The sequence below is a fragment of the Anomaloglossus baeobatrachus genome, chromosome 1 (genome assembly GCF_048569485.1).
Source record: "Anomaloglossus baeobatrachus isolate aAnoBae1 chromosome 1, aAnoBae1.hap1, whole genome shotgun sequence".
NCBI lineage: Eukaryota > Metazoa > Chordata > Amphibia > Anura > Aromobatidae > Anomaloglossus > Anomaloglossus baeobatrachus.
The window spans coordinates 975,868,233-975,889,898 of NC_134353.1; the positions used below are offsets into that span (position 1 = coordinate 975,868,233).

A 21,666-nucleotide genomic window follows, 5' to 3' on the forward strand; every position below is an offset into this window, starting at 1 on the left:
TCAAACACAGAAATGCACAAGAAAAACAATGATGCGCTCATTATTAACGTGGCTGTATTCATTATCGAGTTATTGACACGTTTGACATGGAGCAACAACATAACCACTAAAGGATGTGCTCAAAGTGCTGCCATTGTGCTGTCAGCGCCATTCTCTTCTACCACTCCTGACACCGAGCGCCATACCGCAGCTCCAGGGTGTGGGGACCTGACAGCGGATACCGGAGGCCTGTGGCAGCATTTCTTCTGCGGTATCGCTCTCAGATATGGATATCAGCCACCACTTCCATTCTATCAGGGTGTATCCATACTTATGGCCCACCCTGTACTTTATTGTATGAGAGAGAATGGATTGAAGAATGGACTGTGGCGGTCATCCTTTTAGAGGAGCAGCGACTGGAAGGCAAGGGGTTACCGAGCGTCTGCTCTGCGGCCTGGAAACCCCTGTATACAGGACTACCACTGCCTGCCTGTACCCCCACAATATAAAGCATGCGTCATTCTACCGCCACATCCAGAGCTGCACTCTCTGCTTCATTTTATACTGCTGTACAGACTATGGGCCTCCTTGTGTGTCCAGAAAGATGCAGCAGCGTTAAGAGTGCAGCTCTGGATGTGACTGGTGCACAAGACACTGTAGTAGTGATATCTGGGTGTAATGCTCTGCAGGGTGCCAGTTTCACGTGTATTACTATAACTTCACGAAGGCCGGAGCCAAGGCGCAGTATGGACGCTGCTGGAACAGACGAGACCAGGAGTCGTAATAAAGAGTTTATTATGAAGTACAGAATGCATGGTTCCTAGGGGTGGAGGCGGCCATCATCCGGAGGTCACAGCTCCTCGTACACGTCTTGTCTCATCTTCAAAGGTTGTTGATGGCCTGAGAAGAGGAAGAGGAAATCTAGTTAAGGAAAATTGTGCCTCTGTTACCCTCCTCCATCCCTCCGTAGTATTCAGAGTCTTCAGTACTGATGGCAATGCCCATCATCTCAGCCTTTCCATCCCGTTACCTGTGATGAACCAGCCATCCTCTGTGAAGGCCTCGCTTGTTGCCTGCTCCTTTCCTAAGTATCCCAGAAAGATATGACGCCCCCACAGGCAGAGCCCAAATCCATCTTCATTCTCACAACTTTTACATCCAGCAAGTTCAGTTCTGCAAGTGAAGACAACAATTTATCAGCGCACAAGAGGCTTCGTGTCCTCCAGTCCTCCAGCCACATCTGTGTAGTATGTACCACAAACTTCTCCAGACTTGTGCCATGATGTGCCCTGTTCACTTGTGCACTGGAGACTCCCTTCAAAGCAGAAGGTGGCAGGGACCAAAGAAATGCTCATTGACCTAGTGGGGATCCCTTTTTGTAAGGGAGGATTCCCAATAACTAGCAACACCCCTTACCCCCAAATTAAAATATAAAATAGTCTACAGGGCCTTTCCTATAGATTTGTATGTTGCCAAAGTTACACATTAATAGGCAGTTGGCTTTAAGCAGCCAACCATGATCCCCATGACACTTTGGAAGCCAACCATCATCCCTTATAGACTACACTGAGGAAGCCAACCATCCCTGCAGAAGACAGTGTAGGGTAGCCAACAACCATCCCTGCAGCAGTGTAGGGTAGCCAACCACCATCCCTGCAGCAGTGTAGGGTAGCCAACCACCATCCCTGCAGCAGTGTAGGGTAGCCAACCACCATCCCTGCAGCAGTGTAGGGTAGCCAACCACCATCCCTGCAGCAGTGTAGGGTAGCCAACCACCATCCCTGCAGCAGTGTAGGGTAGCCAACCACCATCCCTGCAGCAGACAGTGTAGGGTAGCCAACCACCATCCCTGCAGGAGACCGTGTAGGGTAGCTAACCACCATCCCTGGAGGAGACCGGGTAGGGTAGCCAACCACCATCCCTGCAGCAGACAGTATAGGGTAGCCAACCACCATCCCTGCAGCAGACAGTATAGGGTAGCCAACCACCATACCTGCAGCAGTGTAGGGTAGCCAACCACCATCCCTGCAGCAGTGTAGGGTAGCAAACCAACATCCCTGCATAAGACAGTGTAGGGTAGCGAACTACCATCCCTGCAGCAGACAGTGTAGGGTAGCCAACCACCATCCCTGGAGGAGATATTGTAGGGTAGCCAACCACCATTCCTGCAGCAGACAGTGTAGGGTAGTCATTCACCATCCCCGCAGCAGAGGAAGCCAACCACCATCCCCGCAGTAGACAGTGTGGGGTAGCCAACTATCATGCCAGTGTAAAATAGTGACTTTTTATGAATAATTTTATGCATATGAAGCCTCACAGTAATACAAGTTACAATGGGTTTTTCATGGACAGACTACAACTCCAGGGTGCAGATGAGTATTTTGGGAATCTTGGCTGAGACACCTGCCTTGAAATAACTCAAACTCATGTTAATGACTTGAATGTTCTCTACAAGACTCAAATGGCTTCAGACGACAAAAGCAACAGAGGTTAGCCTAAAATCTACATCTACTATGGAAACCAATAATATGTTTACTGGTAACCAGCTACAGAGCTGAGCATAACCATTGTAGACTAAAGCGATAACCATGAATGGATTCCAGCATAAGGCATGTTAGTGGACAGAAGATTCAGGATATGAGGAGAGGACACTTCTGGGACGAGGCGTCTCCTAGAGGACACTTCTGGGACGAGGCGTCTCCTAGAGGACACTTCTGGGACGAGGCGTCTCCTAGAGGACACTTCTGGGACGAGGCGTCTCCTAGAGGACACTTCTGGGACGAGGCGTCTCCTAGAGGACACTTCTGGGACGAGGCGTCTCCTAGAGGACACTTCTGGGACGAGGCGTCTCCTAGAGGACACTTCTGGAACGAGGCGTCTCCTAGAGGACACTTCTGGAACGAGGCGTCTCCTAGAGGACACTTCTGGAACGAGGCGTCTCCTAGAGGACACTTCTGGAACGAGGCGTCTCCTAGAGGACACTTCTGGAACGAGGCGTCTCCTAGAGGACACTTCTGGAACGAGGCGTCTCCTAGAGGACACTTCTGGAACGAGGCGTCTCCTAGAGGACACTTCTGGGACGAGGCGTCTCCTAGAGGACACTTCTGGGACGAGGCGTCTCCTAGAGGACACTTCTGGGACGAGGCGTCTCCTAGAGGACACTTCTGGGACGAGGCGTCTCCTAGAGGACACTTCTGGAACGAGGCGTCTCCTAGAGGACACTTCTGGGACGAGGCGTCTCCTAGAGGACACTTCTGGGACGAGGCGTCTCCTAGAGGACACTTCTGGAACGAGGCGTCTCCTAGAGGACACTTCTGGAACGAGGCGTCTCCTAGAGGACACTTCTGGAACGAGGCGTCTCCTAGAGGACACTTCTGGAACGAGGCGTCTCCTAGAGGACACTTCTGGAACGAGGCGTCTCCTAGAGGACACTTCTGGAACGAGGCGTCTCCTAGAGGACACTTCTGGAACGAGGCGTCTCCTAGAGGACACTTCTGGGACGAGGCGTCTCCTAGAGGACACTTCTGGGACGAGGCGTCTCCTAGAGGACACTTCTGGGACGAGGCGTCTCCTAGAGGACACTTCTGGGACGAGGCGTCTCCTAGAGGACACTTCTGGGACGAGGCGTCTCCTAGAGGACGGGAAAGAACCTCATAACTGCTGTCACGTTCTATGGTGGGATCCGATGCCATATGGAAGATTATGGAAGATGCAAAGACTCTGCCTTTAGATTTGTTTTTCACTTAAACATTTTTCTGTGCGAAGAATTATTTATTTCATTTTTCATTATTTTTACCATATACCAGTCATGGCGAACCTTTTACAGGCAGAGTGCCCAAACTGTAGCCCTAAACCCAATTTTTTTTCCGAAGTGCCAACCAATCCTATCATGTATCCTATCATGTACATAATTGATTTTAACCTTACCTTTGCAGTCTTCTCTTCTCTCCAGCAGGGGGCATCACGCTCATGCATGCTTGCCACACATTGAAGCGGAGCCCTTTCCAGACACAGCAGTTGATCTTTCTGGAAAAAATTGCAGATTAGACAGATTTTAGTCTGGAATGCAATCAGATGTCACCCTGTAATCCACATCTACATTTCAAAGTCTGAACATCTCGAAATCCCATAAAGACGTACGAGTTGCCCTCCCCCTTCATTGTGTAGTTCTGTCCCCTTCCTGGCCACTTCCTGGTAAACATGTCCCCCATCCTGATATATATTTCCTACATTCTGGTATATTTGTCCCAATCATGGCCCCATCCTGGTAAATATACCTCATCCTGGTAAATGTCCTCCATCCTGGTAAATCTACCCCATTCTGGCATATTGCCCATCCTTGTAAATGTTCCCCCATCCCGGCATGTACCCCTTCCTGGTAAATGTTCCAAATCCTGGTTAATTTACTCCCATCCAGGTAAATGTACCCCCATCCAGGTAAATGTCCCCGTTCCTAGCATGTTCCCCATCCTGGTAAATCAGACCTGGGCAAGGGGCGGCCCGCGGGCCACATCCGGCCCGCCTGGTCTCTGTTACCGGCCCGCCCGTCTTCAGCCGGTGCAGTGGAGCCGGGCTGCAGCGTGCCGAGCAGGGAGAGATCCTGTGCAGGTCCGCACAGTCAGTGCAGGCAGCGGAACGCAGGAGTCTTTCCTCTGTTCCCTGCCGGCACTAATTGTCAGTGACATGCGCGCACTCTGACGTTGTCAGTACTGCGCTGCGTGTGTCATTTCAAAAGTTCCCGCCGGGCAGGAGAAGAAGCAGCACAGCAGACGGAATAATTCATCCTGCAGGACCTGCGATGACGTCACGCCCATGTGACTGTGTGGGAGGAGACACAGGATGCCGGACAGAAAGCAAAGATACTGAATCCTGAAGGAGACATGGACACATGATGACTGGTAATAAGAAAAGAGGGGACATGAGGGGGAGGGGAGCTGCAGGGTGAGTGGCCTTTGAGGGAAGATGGAGCTGCAGGGTGAGTGGCATATGAGGGAAGATGGAGTTGCAGGGTGAGGGGCATATGAGGGAAGATGGAGTTGCAGGGTGAGGGGCATATGAGGGAAGATGGAGTTGCAGGGTGCGGGGCATATGAGGGAAGATGGAGTTGCAGGGTGCGGGGCATATGAGGGAAGATGGAGTTGCAGGGTGCGGGGCATATGAGGGAAGATGGAGTTGCAGGGTGAGGGGCATATGAGGGAAGATGGAGTTGCAGGGTGAGGGGCATATGAGGGAAGATGGAGTTGCAGGGGGAGTGGCATATGAGGGAAGATGGAGTTGCAGGGGGAGTGGCATATGTGGGAAGATGGAGTTGCAGGGGGAGTGGCATATGAGGGAAGATGGAGTTGCAGGGTAAGGGGCATATGAGGGAAGATGGAGAGGCAGGGTGAGCTGCATATGAGGGAAGATGGAGTTGCAGGGGGAGTGGCATATGAGGGAAGATGGAGTTGCAGGGTGAGGGGCATATGAGGGAAGATGGAGTTGCAGGGTGAGGGGCATATGAGGGAAGATGGAGTTGCAGGGTGAGGGGCATATGAGGGAAGATGGAGCTGCAGAGTGAGTGGCATATGAGGGAAGATGGAGCTGCAGAGTGAGTGGCATATGAGGGAAGATGGAGTTGCAGGGGGAGTGGCATATGAGGGAAGATGGAGTTGCAGGGGGAGTGGCATATGAGGGAAGATGGAGTTGCAGGGTGAGTGGCATATGAGGGAAGATGGAGTTGCAGGGTGAGTGGCATATGTGGGAAGATGGAGTTGCAGGGGGAGTGGCATATGAGGGAAGATGGAGTTCCAGGGTGAGTGCATATGAGGGAAGCTGGAGTTGCAGGGTGAGTGGCCTATGAGGGAAGATGGAGCTGCAGGGTGAGTGGCCTTTGAGGGAAGATGGAGTTGCAGGGTGAGTGGCATATGAGGGAAGATGGAGTTGCAGGGTGAGGGGCATATGAGGGAAGATGGAGTTGCAGGGTGAGTGGCATATGAGGGAAGATGGAGTTGCAGGGTGAGGGGCATATGAGGGAAGATGGAGTTGCAGGGGGAGGGGCATATGAGGGAAGATGGAGTTGCAGGGGGAGTGGCATATGAGGGAAGATGGAGTTGCAGGGGGAGTGGCATATGTGGGAAGATGGAGTTGCAGGGGGAGTGGCATATGAGGGAAGATGGAGTTGCAGGGTGAGGGGCATATGAGGGAAGATGGAGTTGCAGGGGGAGTGGCATATGAGGGAAGATGGAGTTGCAGGGTGAGTGGCATATGTGGGAAGATGGAGTTGCAGGGTGAGTGCATATGAGGGAAGATGGAGTTGCAGGGTGAGTGCATATGAGGGAAGATGGAGTTGCAGGGTGAGTGGCATATGAGGGAAGATGGAGCTGCAGGGTGAGTGGCATATGAGGGAAGATGGAGCTGCAGGGTGAGTGGCATATGAGGGAAGATGGAGTTGCAGGGTGAGGGGCATATGAGGGAAGATGGAGTTGCAGGGTGAGGGGCATATGAGGGAAGATGGAGCTGCAGGGTGAGGGGCATATGAGGGAAGATGGAGCTGCAGGGTGAGTGGCATTTGAGGGAAGATGGAGTTGCAGGGGGAGTGGCATATGAGGGAAGATGGAGTTGCAGGGTGAGGGGCATATGTGGGAAGATGGAGTTGCAGGGGGAGTGGCATATGAGGTAAGATGGAGTTGCAGGGTGAGTGGCATATGAGGGAAGATGGAGCTGCAGGGTGAGGGGCATATGAGGGAAGATGGAGCTGCAGGGTGAGTGGCATATGAGGGAAGATGGAGTTGCAGGGGGAGGGGCATATGAGAGAAGATGGAGTTGCAGGGTGAGGGGCATATGAGGGAAGATGGAGTTGCAGGGGGAGTGGCATATGAGGGAAGATGGAGTTGCAGGGGGAGTGGCATATGAGGGAAGATGGAGTTGCAGGGGGAGTGGCATATGAGGGAAGATGGAGTTGCAGGGGGAGTGGCATATGAGGGAAGATGGAGTTGCAGGGGGAGTGGCATATGAGGGAAGATGGAGTTGCAGGGGGAGTGGCATATGAGGGAAGATGGAGTTGCAGGGTGAGCGGCATATCAGGGAAGATGGAGTTGCAGGGTGAGTGGCATATGAGGGCTGCAGACTGACAGAAGGATGTGAATGGGTGCAGAGTGTTTGAGAGGGGTAAGTTGGGGTACAGGCAGGGTGAGATATGTGGGCAGGGTGTGACATATCGGGGTGTAGTGTGTTTGATATGGGGGTGCAGGCTGTATGGGGTGTAGTGTGTGTGATATGGGGGTGCAGGCTGTATGGGGAGCAGGGTGTGTGACATATGGGGGTGTAGTATATTACAGGTGTGCTATATGGAGGTGTATATAGTGGTGTAGTATATGGGGGTATAGTGATGTAGTATATTACAGGTGTGCTATACAGGGGTGCAGTGATGTAGTATATTACAGGTGTACTATATGGAGTTGTAGTATATTACAGGTGTACTATATGGGGGTGTAGTATATTACAGGTGTGCTATATGGGGATGTAGTATATTACAGGTGTAGTATATGGGGTGTAGTGATGTAGTGTATTACAGGTGTAGTATATAGGGGTGTAATGATGTAGTATATCGGAGGTGTATTATATAGTGGTGTAGTATAATACAGGTGTATATGGGGGTGTAGTATATTACAGATATATGGAGCGGGTGTAGTATAATACAGGTGTATATGGGGGTGTAGTGGTGAAGTTTATTACAGGTGTAGTATATGGAGGTGTATTATATAGTGGTGTAGTATAATACAGGTGTATATGGGGGTGTAGTGGTGAAGTTTATTACAGGTGTAGTATATGGAGGTGTATTATATAGTGGTGTAGTATAATACAGGTGTATATGGGGGTGTACTATATTACAGTTGTAGTACATGGGGTGTAGTGATGTAGTATATTACAGGTGTAGTATATAGGGGTGTAATGATGTAGTATATCGGAGGTGTATTATATAGTGGTGTAGTATAATACAGGTGTATATAGGGGTGTAGTGGTGAAGTTTATTACAGGTGTAGTATATAGGGGTGCAGTTTATTACAGGTGTAGTATATGGAGGGGGTGTAGTGATGTAGTATATTGGGTAGAACTGAGGTAATTATATTAGTCCGGCCCTCTAAACCAATCCCAATTTCTCATGCGGCCCCATGGGAAAATTAATTGCCCACCCCTGTGGTAAATGTACCCTATTGTGGCATGTTTCCTCCATCCTGGCATGCATGTTTCCCCCATCCTGGCATGCATGTTTTCCCCATCCTGGCATGCATGTTTCCTCCATCCTGGCATGCATGTTTCCTCCATCCTGGCATGCATGTTTCCTCCATCCTGGCGTGCATGTTTCCTCCATCCTGGCGTGCATGTTTCCTCCATCCTGGCATGCATGTTTCCCCATCCTGGCATGCATGTTTCCCCCATCCTGGCATGCATGTTTCCTCCATCCTGGCATGCATGTTTTCCCCATCCTGGCATGCATGTTTCCTCCATCCTGGCATGCATGTTTCCCCCATCCTGGCATGCATGTTTCCTCCATCCTGGCATGCATGTTTCCTCCATCCTGGCATGCATGTTTCCCCATCCTGGCATGCATGTTTCCTCCATCCTGGCATGCATGTTTCCTCCATCCTGCCATGCATGTTTCCTCCATCCTGGCATGCATGTTTCCTCCATCCTGGCATGCATGTTTCCTCCATCCTGGCATGCATGTTTCCTCCATCCTGGCATGCATGTTTCATCCATCCTGGCATGCATGTTTCCTCCATCCTGGCATGCATGTTTCCTCCATCCTGGCATGCATGTTTCCTCTATCCTGGCATGCATGTTTCCTCCATCCTGGCATGCATGTTTCCTCCATCCTGGCATGTATGTTTCCTCCATCCTGGCATGCATGTTTCCTCCATCCTGGCATGCATGTTTCCTTCATCCTGGCATGTATGTTTCCTCCATCCTGGCATGCATGTTTCCTCCATCCTGGCATGCATGTTTCCTCCATCCTGGCAGGCATGTTTCCTCCATCCTGGCATGCATGTTTCCTCCATCCTGGCATGCATGTTTCCCCATCCTGGCATGCATGTTTCCTCCATCCTGGCATGCATGTTTCCTCCATCCTGGCATGCATGTTTTCTCCATCCTGGCATGTATGTTTCCCCATCCTGGCATGCATGTTTCCTCCATCTTGGCATGCATGTTTCCTCCATCTTGGCATGAATGTTTCCTCCATCCTGGCATGCATGTTTCCTCCATCCTGGCATGCATGTTTCCTCCATCCTGGCATGTATGTTTCCTCCATCCTGGCATGCATGTTTCCTCCATCCTGCCATGCATGTTTCCTCCATCCTGGCATGTATGTTTCCTCCATCCTGGCATGCATGTTTCCTCCATCCTGGCATGCATGTTTCCTCCATCCTGGCATGCATGTTTCCTCCATCCTGGCATGTATGTTTCCTCCATCCTGGCATGCATGTTTCCTCCATCCTGCCATGCATGTTTCCTCCATCCTGGCATGCATGTTTCCTCCATCCTGCCATGCATGTTTCCTCCATCCTGGCATGCATGTTTCCTCCATCCTGCCATGCATGTTTCCTCCATCCTGGCATGCATGTTTCCTCCATCCTGGCATGTATGTTTCCTCCATCCTGGCATGTATGTTTCCTCCATCCTGGCATGCATGTTTCCTCCATCCTGGCATGCATGTTTCCTCCATCCTGGCATGCATGTTTCCTCCATCCTGGCATGCATGTTTCCTCCATCCTGGCATGCATGTTTCCTCCATCCTGGCATGCATGTTTCCTCCATCCTGGCATGCATGTTTCCTCCATCCTGGCATGCATGTTTCCTCCATCCTGGCATGCATTGTTCCCCATCCTGGCATGCATGCTTCCTCCATCTTGCCATGCATTGTTCCCCATCCTGGCATGTATATTTCCCCCCCCATGCTGGCATATGTGTTCTTCCCCCCATCCCTTATGCTGGCATGTGTGCCCCCCCCCCATGCTGGCATGTGTGTTCTCCCCCACCCCATGCTGGCGCTGGCACTGGCCCCCCCCCATCCCGCCTTGGCACAGCCGCACACGAGTTATAAAAAAAAAAACACAACATACAACTCACCTTCCTGCAAACGCTCCACCGCTGCGCGCCGCTGGGTCCTCACTGACGCTCCTCCGTCTCCTAGGCAACAGACCTGCGGCCTGGGGGAGGAGGAGTGTCAGAGCGAGGAGAAATGTCTCCTCCGCTCCAACACAGCTTTGATCTGCTGGCACCACTGCACCAGCAGATCAAAGCGGCAGGATCAGGCGACAGCACGCGTGCCAGCAGAATGGGCTCAGCGTGCCCCTGGTGGCACGCATGCCATAGGTTCGCCATCACTGACATATACAGTAAATGAATATATTTTATCCTCAAGTTTTTTCCTTCCTGTCCCTCACCGCGGACTCTTCATAAATAAGAAAGGCTATTCACACCCATCAGCGGACATTGGTCTGTCACCACTGCTGATATGGTGCAAAGGATTAATGGGCAGCTCCAGAACACATGGATATTCTCAGCTCTGTGCTCCATACCAGCAGATGGGCAGCTCCAGAACACATGGATATTCTCAGCCCTGTGCACCATACCATCATATGGGCAGCTCCAGAACACATGGATATTCTCAGCTCTGTGCTCCATACCAGCAGAGGGGCAGCTCCAGAACACATGGATATTCTCAGCCCTGTGCACCATACCAGCAGATGGGCAGCTCCAGAACACATGGATATTCTCAGCTCTGTGCTCCATACCAGCAGAGGGGCAGCTCCAGAACACATGTATATTCCCAGCTCTGTGCACCATACCAGCAGATGGGCAGCTCCAGAACACATGGATATTCTCAGCTCTGTGCTCCATACCAGCAGAGGGGCAGCTCCAGAACACATGGATATTCTCAGCCCTGTGCACCATATCAGCAGAGGGGCAGCTCCAGAACACATGGATATTCTCAGCCCTGTGCTCCATACCAGCAGAGGGGCAGCTCCAGAACACATGGATATTCTCAGCCCTGTGCACCATACCAGCAGATGGGCAGCTCCAGAACACATGGATATTCTCAGCTCTGTGCTCCATACCAGCAGAGGGGCAGCTCCAGAACACATGCATATCCGCAGCTCTGTGCTCCATACCAGCAGATGGGCAGCTCCAGAGCACATGGATATTCTCAGCCCTGTGCACCATACCAGCAGAGGGGCAGCTCCAGAACACATGGATATTCTCAGCTCTGTGCACCATACCAGCAGATGGGCAGCTCCAGAACACATGCATATCCGCAGCTCTGTGCTCCATACCAGCAGATGGGCAGCTCCAGAACACATGGATATTCCCAGCTCTGTGCTCCATACCAGCAGATGGGCAGCTCCAGAGCACATGGATATTCTCAGCTCTGTGCTCCATACCAGCAGAGGGGCAGCTCCAGAACACATGGATATTCTCAGCCCTGTGCACCATACCAGCAGATGGGCAGCTCCAGAACACATGCATATTCTCAGCTCTGTGCTCCATACCAGCAGATGGGCAGCTCCAGAGCACATGGATATTCTCAGCCCTGTGCTCCATACCAGCAGATGGGCAGCTCCAGAGCACATGGATATTCTCAGCTCTGTGCTCCATACCAGCAGATGGGCAGCTCCAGAGCACATGGATATTCTCAGCTCTGTGCTCCATACCAGCAGATGGGCAGCTCCAGAAGACATGCATATTCTCAGCTCTGTGCTCCATACCAGCAGATGGGCAGCTCCAGAGCACATGGATATTCTCAGCCCTGTGCACCATACCAGCAGATTGGCAGCTCCAGAGCACATGGATATTCTCAGCTCTGTGCTCCATACCAGCAGAGGGGCAGCTCCAGAACACATGGATATTCTCAGCCCTGTGCACCATACCAGCAGATGGGCAGCTCCAGAACACATGCATATTCTCAGCTCTGTGCTCCATACCAGCAGATGGGCAGCTCCAGAGCACATGGATATTCTCAGCCCTGTGCTCCATACCAGCAGATGGGCAGCTCCAGAGCACATGGATATTCTCAGCTCTGTGCTCCATACCAGCAGATGGGCAGCTCCAGAGCACATGGATATTCTCAGCTCTGTGCTCCATACCAGCAGATGGGCAGCTCCAGAACACATGGATATTCTCAGCTCTGTGCTCCATACCAGCAGAGGGGCAGCTCCAGAACACATGGATATTCTCAGCTCTGTGCTCCATACCAGCAGATGGGCAGCTCCAGAACACATGGATATTCTCAGCTCTGTGCTCCATACCAGCAGAGGGGCAGCTCCAGAACACATGGATATTCTCAGCCCTGTGCACCATACCAGCAGAGGGGCAGCTCCAGAACACATGGATATTCTCAGCCCTGTGCTCCATACCAGCAGAGGGGCAGCTCCAGAACACATGGATATTCTCAGCCCTGTGCACCATACCAGCAGATGGGCAGCTCCAGAACACATGGATATTCTCAGCTCTGTGCTCCATACCAGCAGAGGGGCAGCTCCAGAACACATGGATATTCTCAGCTCTGTGCACCATACCAGCAGATGGGCAGCTCCAGAACACATGCATATCCGCAGCTCTGTGCTCCATACCAGCAGATGGGCAGCTCCAGAGCACATGGATATTCTCAGCCCTGTGCACCATACCAGCAGATGGGCAGCTCCAGAGCACATGGATATTCTCAGCTCTGTGCTCCATACCAGCAGAGGGGCAGCTCCAGAACACATGGATATTCTCAGCCCTGTGCACCATACCAGCAGATGGGCAGCTCCAGAACACATGCATATTCTCAGCTCTGTGCTCCATACCAGCAGATGGGCAGCTCCAGAGCACATGGATATTCTCAGCCCTGTGCTCCATACCAGCAGATGGGCAGCTCCAGAGCACATGGATATTCTCAGCTCTGTGCTCCATACCAGCAGATGGGCAGCTCCAGAGCACATGGATATTCTCAGCTCTGTGCTCCATACCAGCAGATGGGCAGCTCCAGAAGACATGCATATTCTCAGCTCTGTGCACCATACCAGCAGATGGGCAGCTCCAGAACACATGGATATTCTCAGCTCTGTGCTCCATACCAGCAGATGGGCAGCTCCAGAACACATGGATATTCTCAGCTCTGTGCACCATACCAGCAGAGGGGCAGCTCCAGAACACATGGATATTCCCAGCTCTGTGCACCATACCAGCAGATGGGCAGCTCCAGAGCACATGGATATTCTCAGCTCTGTGCTCCATACCAGCAGATGGGCAGCTCCAGAAGACATGCATATTCTCAGCTCTGTGCACCATACCAGCAGATGGGCAGCTCCAGAGCACATGGATATTCTCAGCTCTGTGCTCCATACCAGCAGATGGGCAGCTCCAGAAGACATGCATATTCTCAGCTCTGTGCACCATACCAGCAGATGGGCAGCTCCAGAGCACATGGATATTCTCAGCTCTGTGCTCCATACCAGCAGATGGGCAGCTCCAGAACACATGGATATTCTCAGCTCTGTGCTCCATACCAGCAGATGGGCAGCTCCAGAACACATGGATATTCCCAGCTCTGTGCTCCATACCAGCAGAGGGGCAGCTCCAGAACACATGGATATTCTCAGCTCTGTGCTCCATACCAGCAGAGGGGCAGCTCCAGAACACATGGATATTCTCAGCTCTGTGCTCCATACCAGCAGATGGGCAGCTCCAGAACACATGGATATTCTCAGCTCTGTGCTCCATACCAGCAGATGGGAAGCTCCAGAACACATGGATATTCCCAGCTCTGTGCTCCATACCAGATGGGCAGCTCCAGAACACCTGGATATTCTCAGCTCTGAGCTCCATACCAGCAGATGGGCAGCTCCAGAACACATGTATATTTCCAGCTCTGTGCTCCATACCAGCAGATGGGCAGCTCCAGAACACCTGGATATTCTCAGCTCTGAGCTCCATACCAGCAGATGGGCAGCTCCAGAACACATGTATATTCCCAGCTCTGTGCTCCATACCAGCAGATGGGCAGCTCCAGAACACATGTATATTCCCAGCTCTGTGCTCCATACCAGCAGATGGGCAGCTCCAGAACACATGGATATTCTCAGCTCTGTGCTCCATACCAGCAGATGGTCAGCTCCAGAACACATGGATATTCCCAGCTCTGTGCACCATACCAGCATATGGGCAGCTCCAGAACACATGGATATTCTCAGCTCTGTGCTCCATACCAGCAGATGGGCAGCTCCAGAACACATGGATATTCACAGCTCTGTGCACCATACCAGCATATGGGCAGCTCCAGAACACATGGATATTCTCACCTCTGTGCACCAAACCAGCAGAGGGGCAGCTCCAGAACACCAGGATATTCCCAGCTCTGTGCTCCATACCAGCAGATGGGCAGCTCCAGAACACATGGATATTCTCAGTTCTGTGCACCATACCAGCAGGTGGGCAGCTCCAGAACACCTGGATATTCTCAGCTCTGTGCTCCATACCAGCAGATGGGCAGCTCCAGAACACATGGATATTCTCAGCTCTGTGCTCCATACCAGCAGAGGGGCAGCTCCAGAACACATGGATATTCTCAGCTCTGTGCTCCATACCAGCAGATGGTCAGCTCCAGAACACATGGATATTCCCAGCTCTGTGCACCATACCAGCATATGGGCAGCTCCAGAACACATGGATATTCTCAGCTCTGTGCTCCATACCAGCAGAGGGGCAGCTCCAGAACACATGGATATTCTCAGCTCTGTGCTCCATACCAGCAGATGGGCAGCTACAGAGCACATGGATATTCTCAGCTCTGTGCTCCATACCAGCAGATGGGCAGCTCCAGAACACCTGGATATTCTCAGCTCTGTGCACCATACCAGCAGGTGGGCAGCTCCAGAAGACATGGATATCCTCAGCTGTGTGCTCCATACCAGCAGAGGGGCAGCTCCAGAACACATGGATATTCTCAGCTCTGTGCTCCATACCAGCAGATGGGCAGATCCAGAAGACATGGATATCCTCAGCTCTGTGCTCCATACCAGCAGATGGGCAGCTCCAGAACACATGGATATTCCCAGCTCTGTGCTCCATACCAGCAGATGGGCAGCTCCAGAACACATGGATATTCTCAGCTCTGTGCACCATACCAGCAGATGGGCAGCTCCAGAACACATGGATATTCTCAGCTCTGTGCTCCATACCAGCAGATGGGCAGCTCCAGAACACATGGATATTCTCAGCTCTGTGCTCCATACCAGCAGAGGGGCAGCTTCAGAACACATGGATATTCTCAGCTCTGTGCTCCATACCAGCAGAGGGGCAGCTCCAGAAGACATGGATATTCTCAGCTCAGTGCCCCATACCAACAGATGGGCAGCTCCAGAAGACATGGATATTCTCAGCTCTGTGCTCCATACCAGCAGATGGGCAGCTCCAGAAGACATGCATATTCTCAGCTCTGTGCTCCATACCAATCACAGAGTAGGAAGGGAAATCGGGCTAAATGCTGCGCTAAAAACCACAAATCCGGGAGATTTAGTAAATTCTTTCCTTTATTTTCACAGGCCAACGCGTTTCAAAGGCATATCCGCCTTCTTCATCAGGACAAAGAAAAAACAGCAGGCAGATGGGCAGCTCCAGCACACATGTATATTCCCAGCTCTGTGCACCATACAGGCAGATTGACAGCTCCAGAACACCTGGATATCCTCAGCTCTGTGCACCATACCAGCAGATGGGCAGCTCCAGAGCACATGGATATTCTCAGCTCTGTGCTCCATACCAGCAGAGGGGCAGCTCCAGAGCACATGGATATTCTCAGCTCTGTGCACAGTACCAGCAGATGGGTAGCTCCAGAGCACATGGATATTCTCAGCTCTGTGTTCAATACCGGCAGATGGGCAGCTCCAGAACACATGTATATTCCCAGCTCTGTGCACCATACCAGCAGATGGGCAGCTCCAGAACACATGGATATTCTCAGCTCTGTGCTCCATACCAGCAGATGGGCAGCTCCAGAACACATGGATATTCTCAGCTCTGTGCTCCATACCAGCAGATGGGCAGCTCCAGAACACATGTATATTCCCAGCTCTGTGCACCATACCAGCAGATGAGCAGCTCCAGAACACCTGGATATTCTCAGTTCTGTGCACCATACCAGCAGATGGGCAGCTCCAGAACACATGGATATTCTCAGCTCTGTGCTCCATACCAGCAGATGGGCAGCTCCAGAACACATGGATATTCTCAGCTGTGTGCACCATACCAGCAGATGGGTAGCTCCAGAACACCAGGATATTCCCAGCTCTGTGCACCCATACCAGCAGAGGGGCAGCTCCAGAACACATGGATATTCCCAGCTCTGTGCTCCATACCAGCAGATGGGCAGCTCCAGAACACATGGATAGTCTCAGCTCTGTGCTCCATACCAGCAGATGGGCAGCTCCAGAACACATTGATATTCTCAGCTCTGTGCTCCATACCAGCAGATGGGCAGCTCCAGAACACCTGGATATTCTCAGCTCTGTGCTCCATACCAGCAGAGGGGCAGCTCCAGAGCACATGGATATTCTCAGCTCTGTGCACCATACCAGCATATGGGCAGATCCAGAAGGCATGCATATTCTGAGCTTTGTGCTCCATACCAGCAGATGGTCAGCTCCAGAACACAAGGATATTCTCAACTCTGTGCCACATACCAGCAGATGGGCAGCTCCAGAACACCTGGATATTCTCAGCTCTGTGCACCATACCAGCATATGGGCAGATCCAGAAGACATGCATATTCTGAGCTTTGTGCTCCATACCAGCAGATGGTCAGCTCCAGAACACAAGGATATTCTCAACTCCGTGCACCATACCAGCAGATGGGCAGCTCCAGAGCACATAGATGTTCTCAGCTCTGTGCACCATACCAGCAGATGGTCAGCTCCAGAACACATGGATATTCCCAGCTCTGTGCTCCATACCAGCAGATGGTCAGCTCCAGAACACATGAATATTCTCAGCTCTGTGCACCATACCAGCAGATGGGCAGCTCCAGAACACATGGATATTCTCAGCTCTGTGCTCCATACCAGATGGGCAGCTCCAGAACACCTGGATATTCCCAGCTCTGTGCTCCATACCAGCAGAGGGGCAGCTCCAGAACACATGGATATTCCCAGCTCTGTGCTCCATACCAGCAGATGGGCAGATCCAGAACACATGGATATTCCCAGCTCTGTGCACCATACCAGCAGATGGGCAGCTCCAGAACACCAGGATATTCTCAGCTCTGTGCACCATACCAGCAGATGGTCAGCTCCAGAACACATGGATATTCTCAGCTCTGTGCTCCATACCAGCAGATGGGCAGCTCCAGAGCACATGGATATTCTCAGCTCTGTGCTCCATACCAGCAGATGGGCAGCTCCAGAACACCAGGATATTCCCAGCTCTGTGCTCCATACCAGCAGAGGGGCAGCTCCAGAACACCAGGATATTCCCAGCTCTGTGCTCCATACCAGCAGAGGGGCAGCTCCAGAACACATGGATATTCTCAGCTCTGTGCTCCATACCAGCAGATGGGCAGCTCTAGAACACATGGATATTCTCAGCTCTGTGCTCCATACCAGCAGATGGGCAGCTCCAGAACACATGGATATTCTCAGCTCTGTGCTCCATACCAGCAGATGGGCAGCTCCAGAACACCTGGATATTCTCAGCTCTGTGCTCCATACCAGCAGATGGTCAGCTCCAGAACACATGAATATTCTCAGCTCTGTGCACCATACCAGCAGATGGGCAGCTCCAGAACACCGATATTCTCAGCTCTGTGCTGCATACCAGCAGATGGGCAGCTCCAGAGCACATGGATATTCTCAGCTCTGTGCACCATACCAGCAGAGTGGCAGCTCCAGAACACATGGATATTCTCAGCTCTGTGCTCCATACCAGCATATGGGCAGATCCAGAACACATGGATATTCTCAGCTCTCTGCAATATACCAGCAGATGGGCAGCTCCAGAGCACATGGATGTTCTCAGCTCTGTGCACCATACCAGCAGATGGGCAGCTCCAGAACACATGGATATTTCCAGTTCTGTGCTCCATACCAGCAGATGGGCAGCTCCAGAACACATGGATATTCTCAGCTCTGTGCACCATACCAGCAGATGGGCAGCTCCAGAGCACATGGATATTCTCAGCTCTGTGCTCCATACCAGCAGATGGGCAGCTCCATAACACATGGATATTCTCAGCTCTGTGCTCCATACCAGCAGAGGGGCAGCTCCAGAACACATGGATATTCCCAGCTCTGTGCTCCATACCAGGAGATGGGCAGCTCCAGAACACATGGATATTCTCAGCTCTGTGCACCATACCAGCAGATGGGCAGCTCCAGAACACATGGATATTCTCAGCTCTGTGCACCATACCAGCAGATGGGCAGCTCCAGAACACATGGATATTCTCAGCTCTGTGCTCCATACCAGCAGATGGTCAGCTCCAGAACACATGGATATTCTCAGCTCTGTGCACCATACCAGCAGATGGGTAGCTCCAGAGCACATAGATATTCTCAGCTCTGTGCTCCATACCAGCAGATGGTCAGCTCCAGAACACATGGATATTCTCAGCTCTGTGCACCATACCAGCAGATGGGCAGCTCCAGAACACATGGATATTCTCAGCTCTGTGCACCATACCAGCAGATGGGCAGCTCCAGAACACATGGATATTCTCAGCTCTGTGCACCATACCAGCAGATGGGCAGCTCCAGAACACATGGATATTCTCAGCTCTGTGCTCCATACCAGCAGATGGTCAGCTCCAGAACACATGGATATTCTCAGCTCTGTGCACCATACCAGCAGATGGGCAGCTCCAGAACACATGGATATTCTCAGCTCTGTGCACCATACCAGCAGATGGGCAGCTCCAGAACACATGGATATTCTCAGCTCTGTGCTCCATACCAGCAGATGGTCAGCTCCAGAACACATGGATATTGTCAGCTCTGTGCACCATACCAGCAGATGGGTAGCTCCAGAGCACATAGATATTCTCAGCTCTGTGCTCCATACCAGCAGATGGGCAGCTCCAGAACACATGCATATTCTCAGTTGTAGAGCAGGGCAGGTTTATGAGGTTTTTGGTATTGCATCTGGATGGAGAGATCTATTACGTCTTCTGAGTCTGGTGTCTCACCTTCCGGTCCTCTTTGATGAAGGCAGCACCGCACTCTGAATCCCACTGGTCTCGTTCTTTCCAGATAACGACAGCAGATCAATCCCCAAGCTTCCAAAATACTCCACCACATTGTGACTGATTGGCTCCATGCCTACATAACAGTGCGTGCAGCGATCCAAGCCCAGAGCCATCCGGGCAGGCCTGAAGACCAGACGATCAGCAACGCTATGTCCCCAGGAGAGCGAGCTCGAGCTGTAGAGGAGAGAGGAACCATGAAATCAGCATGTGCTACCTATCACACTCGGCCAAGATGGATGTCAATGGTATGACTGCACAGGGGGGGGGGCATCTGATGATCTGCCATAGCCACACAGGAGAGGTGGTACAGGAGCCTCCAGGGGACAATCCCGGAAGGTCATACTACTAAGACAAGGGGGTTTGGTTGTTACTTTGAGTCCTTGCACTGTTGAATTATGGTCTCTGCATAGCCAAAATGTAAGGGCATGAAAATCATTTTGCCAATTCATATAATACAATCAACAAACTCATAAATAACCCACAAAAGTGACTAGTCACAATTAGATAATGATGGCCGTGTGTAAGGGCACCACTATATGAAGACTGGAGAGGACCCCAACAGGTCACCTACCTTGTGTAGCAAACGAGACCTTTCGTCCTGGCCCAGCCAATGGTCATCTTCTGTAATGGCGTCGCCTTCTTCTCCACCAATATCCACTGCCTGTGCACCTTCTCCCAGAGTCCAGGGAATCCCATGAAGATGGTGGGGTGGACATCACGCAGTGTAGACACCAGAGACCCCTGTGAATACACGTATGGGATCTGTACAGCTTCATATGCGCCTGGGGACGGGCACCATCCGTGTAACCACTTGTATGTCCCGTTATCACAGATGACTCAACTTCTTACACGTAGGATGCTTCTTAAAATGAAAACATGAAAGATTCAAGTGAAAGGGATTTTAAGCTTGTGCCAGATCCTTGCGGAATAGGGCTATATGTGATGCCCCTGGACTATTCGGGTCATCACCGGGTACTGCACAAACTGTCCTCCCCGTGCAGTATTCAACCCCCCATGGTTCTGGGTCTCTATCCTGCGGTGATGGCTCCACCAGCATTCACAAATCCTAGATACACTTTGCACCAAACCTGTCAGGCACACCAGTGGGCTGCTTAAGCATGAATAGGGCCGCCCACCTAGGGGTCAGGCAGGGAGGTGTCCAGTCAGTTCAGTGGTTGCCCTCGAGCTGAGAGGAGCTCTGAGGAAGCTGGGAGTTGGAGCTCCCAGGGGAGAAGTAAACTAGGTCGCAGACGGTGGTCTGGACCTAGAGAAGTCGGACCCCCGGTCGCAGGGGATTGAGGCTAGGTGGCTGGAACCAGTCAAGGAGGACGGTCAGCAGCCTGGTCCTATCACCAGTCTGGGACCGAAGGCATGTCACGGTACACAGACCCTAGGTCGGGGGGAAGCTTCAGGCGACCTGGCAATTAACCTGCGGAGGACAGGGCCTTTATGGGCTATTCCCACCAGCTCAGAGATCGGGGGCACTAGCGCAACGAGGGGGATAGGGCTTTCCTAGCAAGGAGCCCACATGAGCTCCTGAGAGCAGGCTCTTTCACTTAGCCACAGTGGGGAGCGGGGCCCGGAAAGCTCCAAGCTACCGGACCACAACGGACAATCTAAAACTTTTGTGCCAGGAGACAGGTTATGGACTACCAGCAGCACTGCAGGGGATGGGACCCGGACGAGCTCCCCTCGAGAGGCAACGGCATTCAGATACTTTGTTTACCCTGTTGTCAGCGTCTGCTTCATTGCTGAGTGAGTACCCGACTGACCCCTGCACTGTGTCCCCGCATCACCATCCAGAGTCCCGGGGCCTGTCCCTACCCGTGGAAGGTAACATCATCTAGCTGCCCCACTCCATCACCCCGGGTACTCCCAATGGCAGCAACAGTACTCCCAATTACCGTACACCACGGGTGGCATCACGAACTATATCCATATCCCCTGTAAATACTCCCTTTTCCATTTGAGCGTGGCCCCGAGCCCCAGAGTCCGGAGACCCTCGAGCCACGAGCAATCACAACCCCCGGATCTGAGCCTCTTCCAACCCAACCAGTACAATGGCATCTGTAGCTGGGGAGCTAGATGCAAGTGTTGTGCGGCCACATATGGCTCCCAAGACACTGGTCGGGGGACAGTGACTAACATCCAGAGCAGATGAATTCTTCACATTGGGGTCTCAGTGCAGCTCAATAAGTGCAGCTTATACAGTAAGTGCCCGGCAGAAATACTCCAGACATGGCCAGAAGGAAGGATAGCGCTACCTCTTAAGTGTACTCGCCCAGTGTATTCTTCTATACTCTCCTTTTCCGTGGTCATATTTGCCCTTACATTCTCTCCTCCATTAATTCTTACCCTCCTTCACTACTCCCAAACTTTAGCACTCACCAAATACTTATTTCACCGTCCCTCTTACCCCGAACCTGATATCT

General features: G+C 52.0%; 1 protein-coding gene across 2 annotated transcripts in view; it reads right to left on the reverse strand.

Annotated features, from left to right (window-relative positions):
• Window positions 1-757: 757 nt before the first annotated feature.
• The window catches only part of LOC142258105 (uncharacterized), a 198,804-nt gene continuing 177,895 nt past the window's right edge, over window positions 758-21,666 (reverse strand). Inside the window, exons 6-9 of one of the 2 annotated variants that reach the window (XM_075330573.1) lie at window positions 19,806-19,975; window positions 19,175-19,408; window positions 1,010-1,152; window positions 758-879 (exon numbers count right to left, since the gene is read on the reverse strand). In XM_075330573.1, the coding sequence (XP_075186688.1) occupies window positions 830-879; window positions 1,010-1,152; window positions 19,175-19,408; window positions 19,806-19,975 (597 nt within the window). In that variant the 3' untranslated portion in view covers window positions 758-829. The remainder of the gene's footprint in view (window positions 880-1,009; window positions 1,153-19,174; window positions 19,409-19,805; window positions 19,976-21,666) is intronic. The other variant, XM_075330580.1, reaches the window with a different exon arrangement.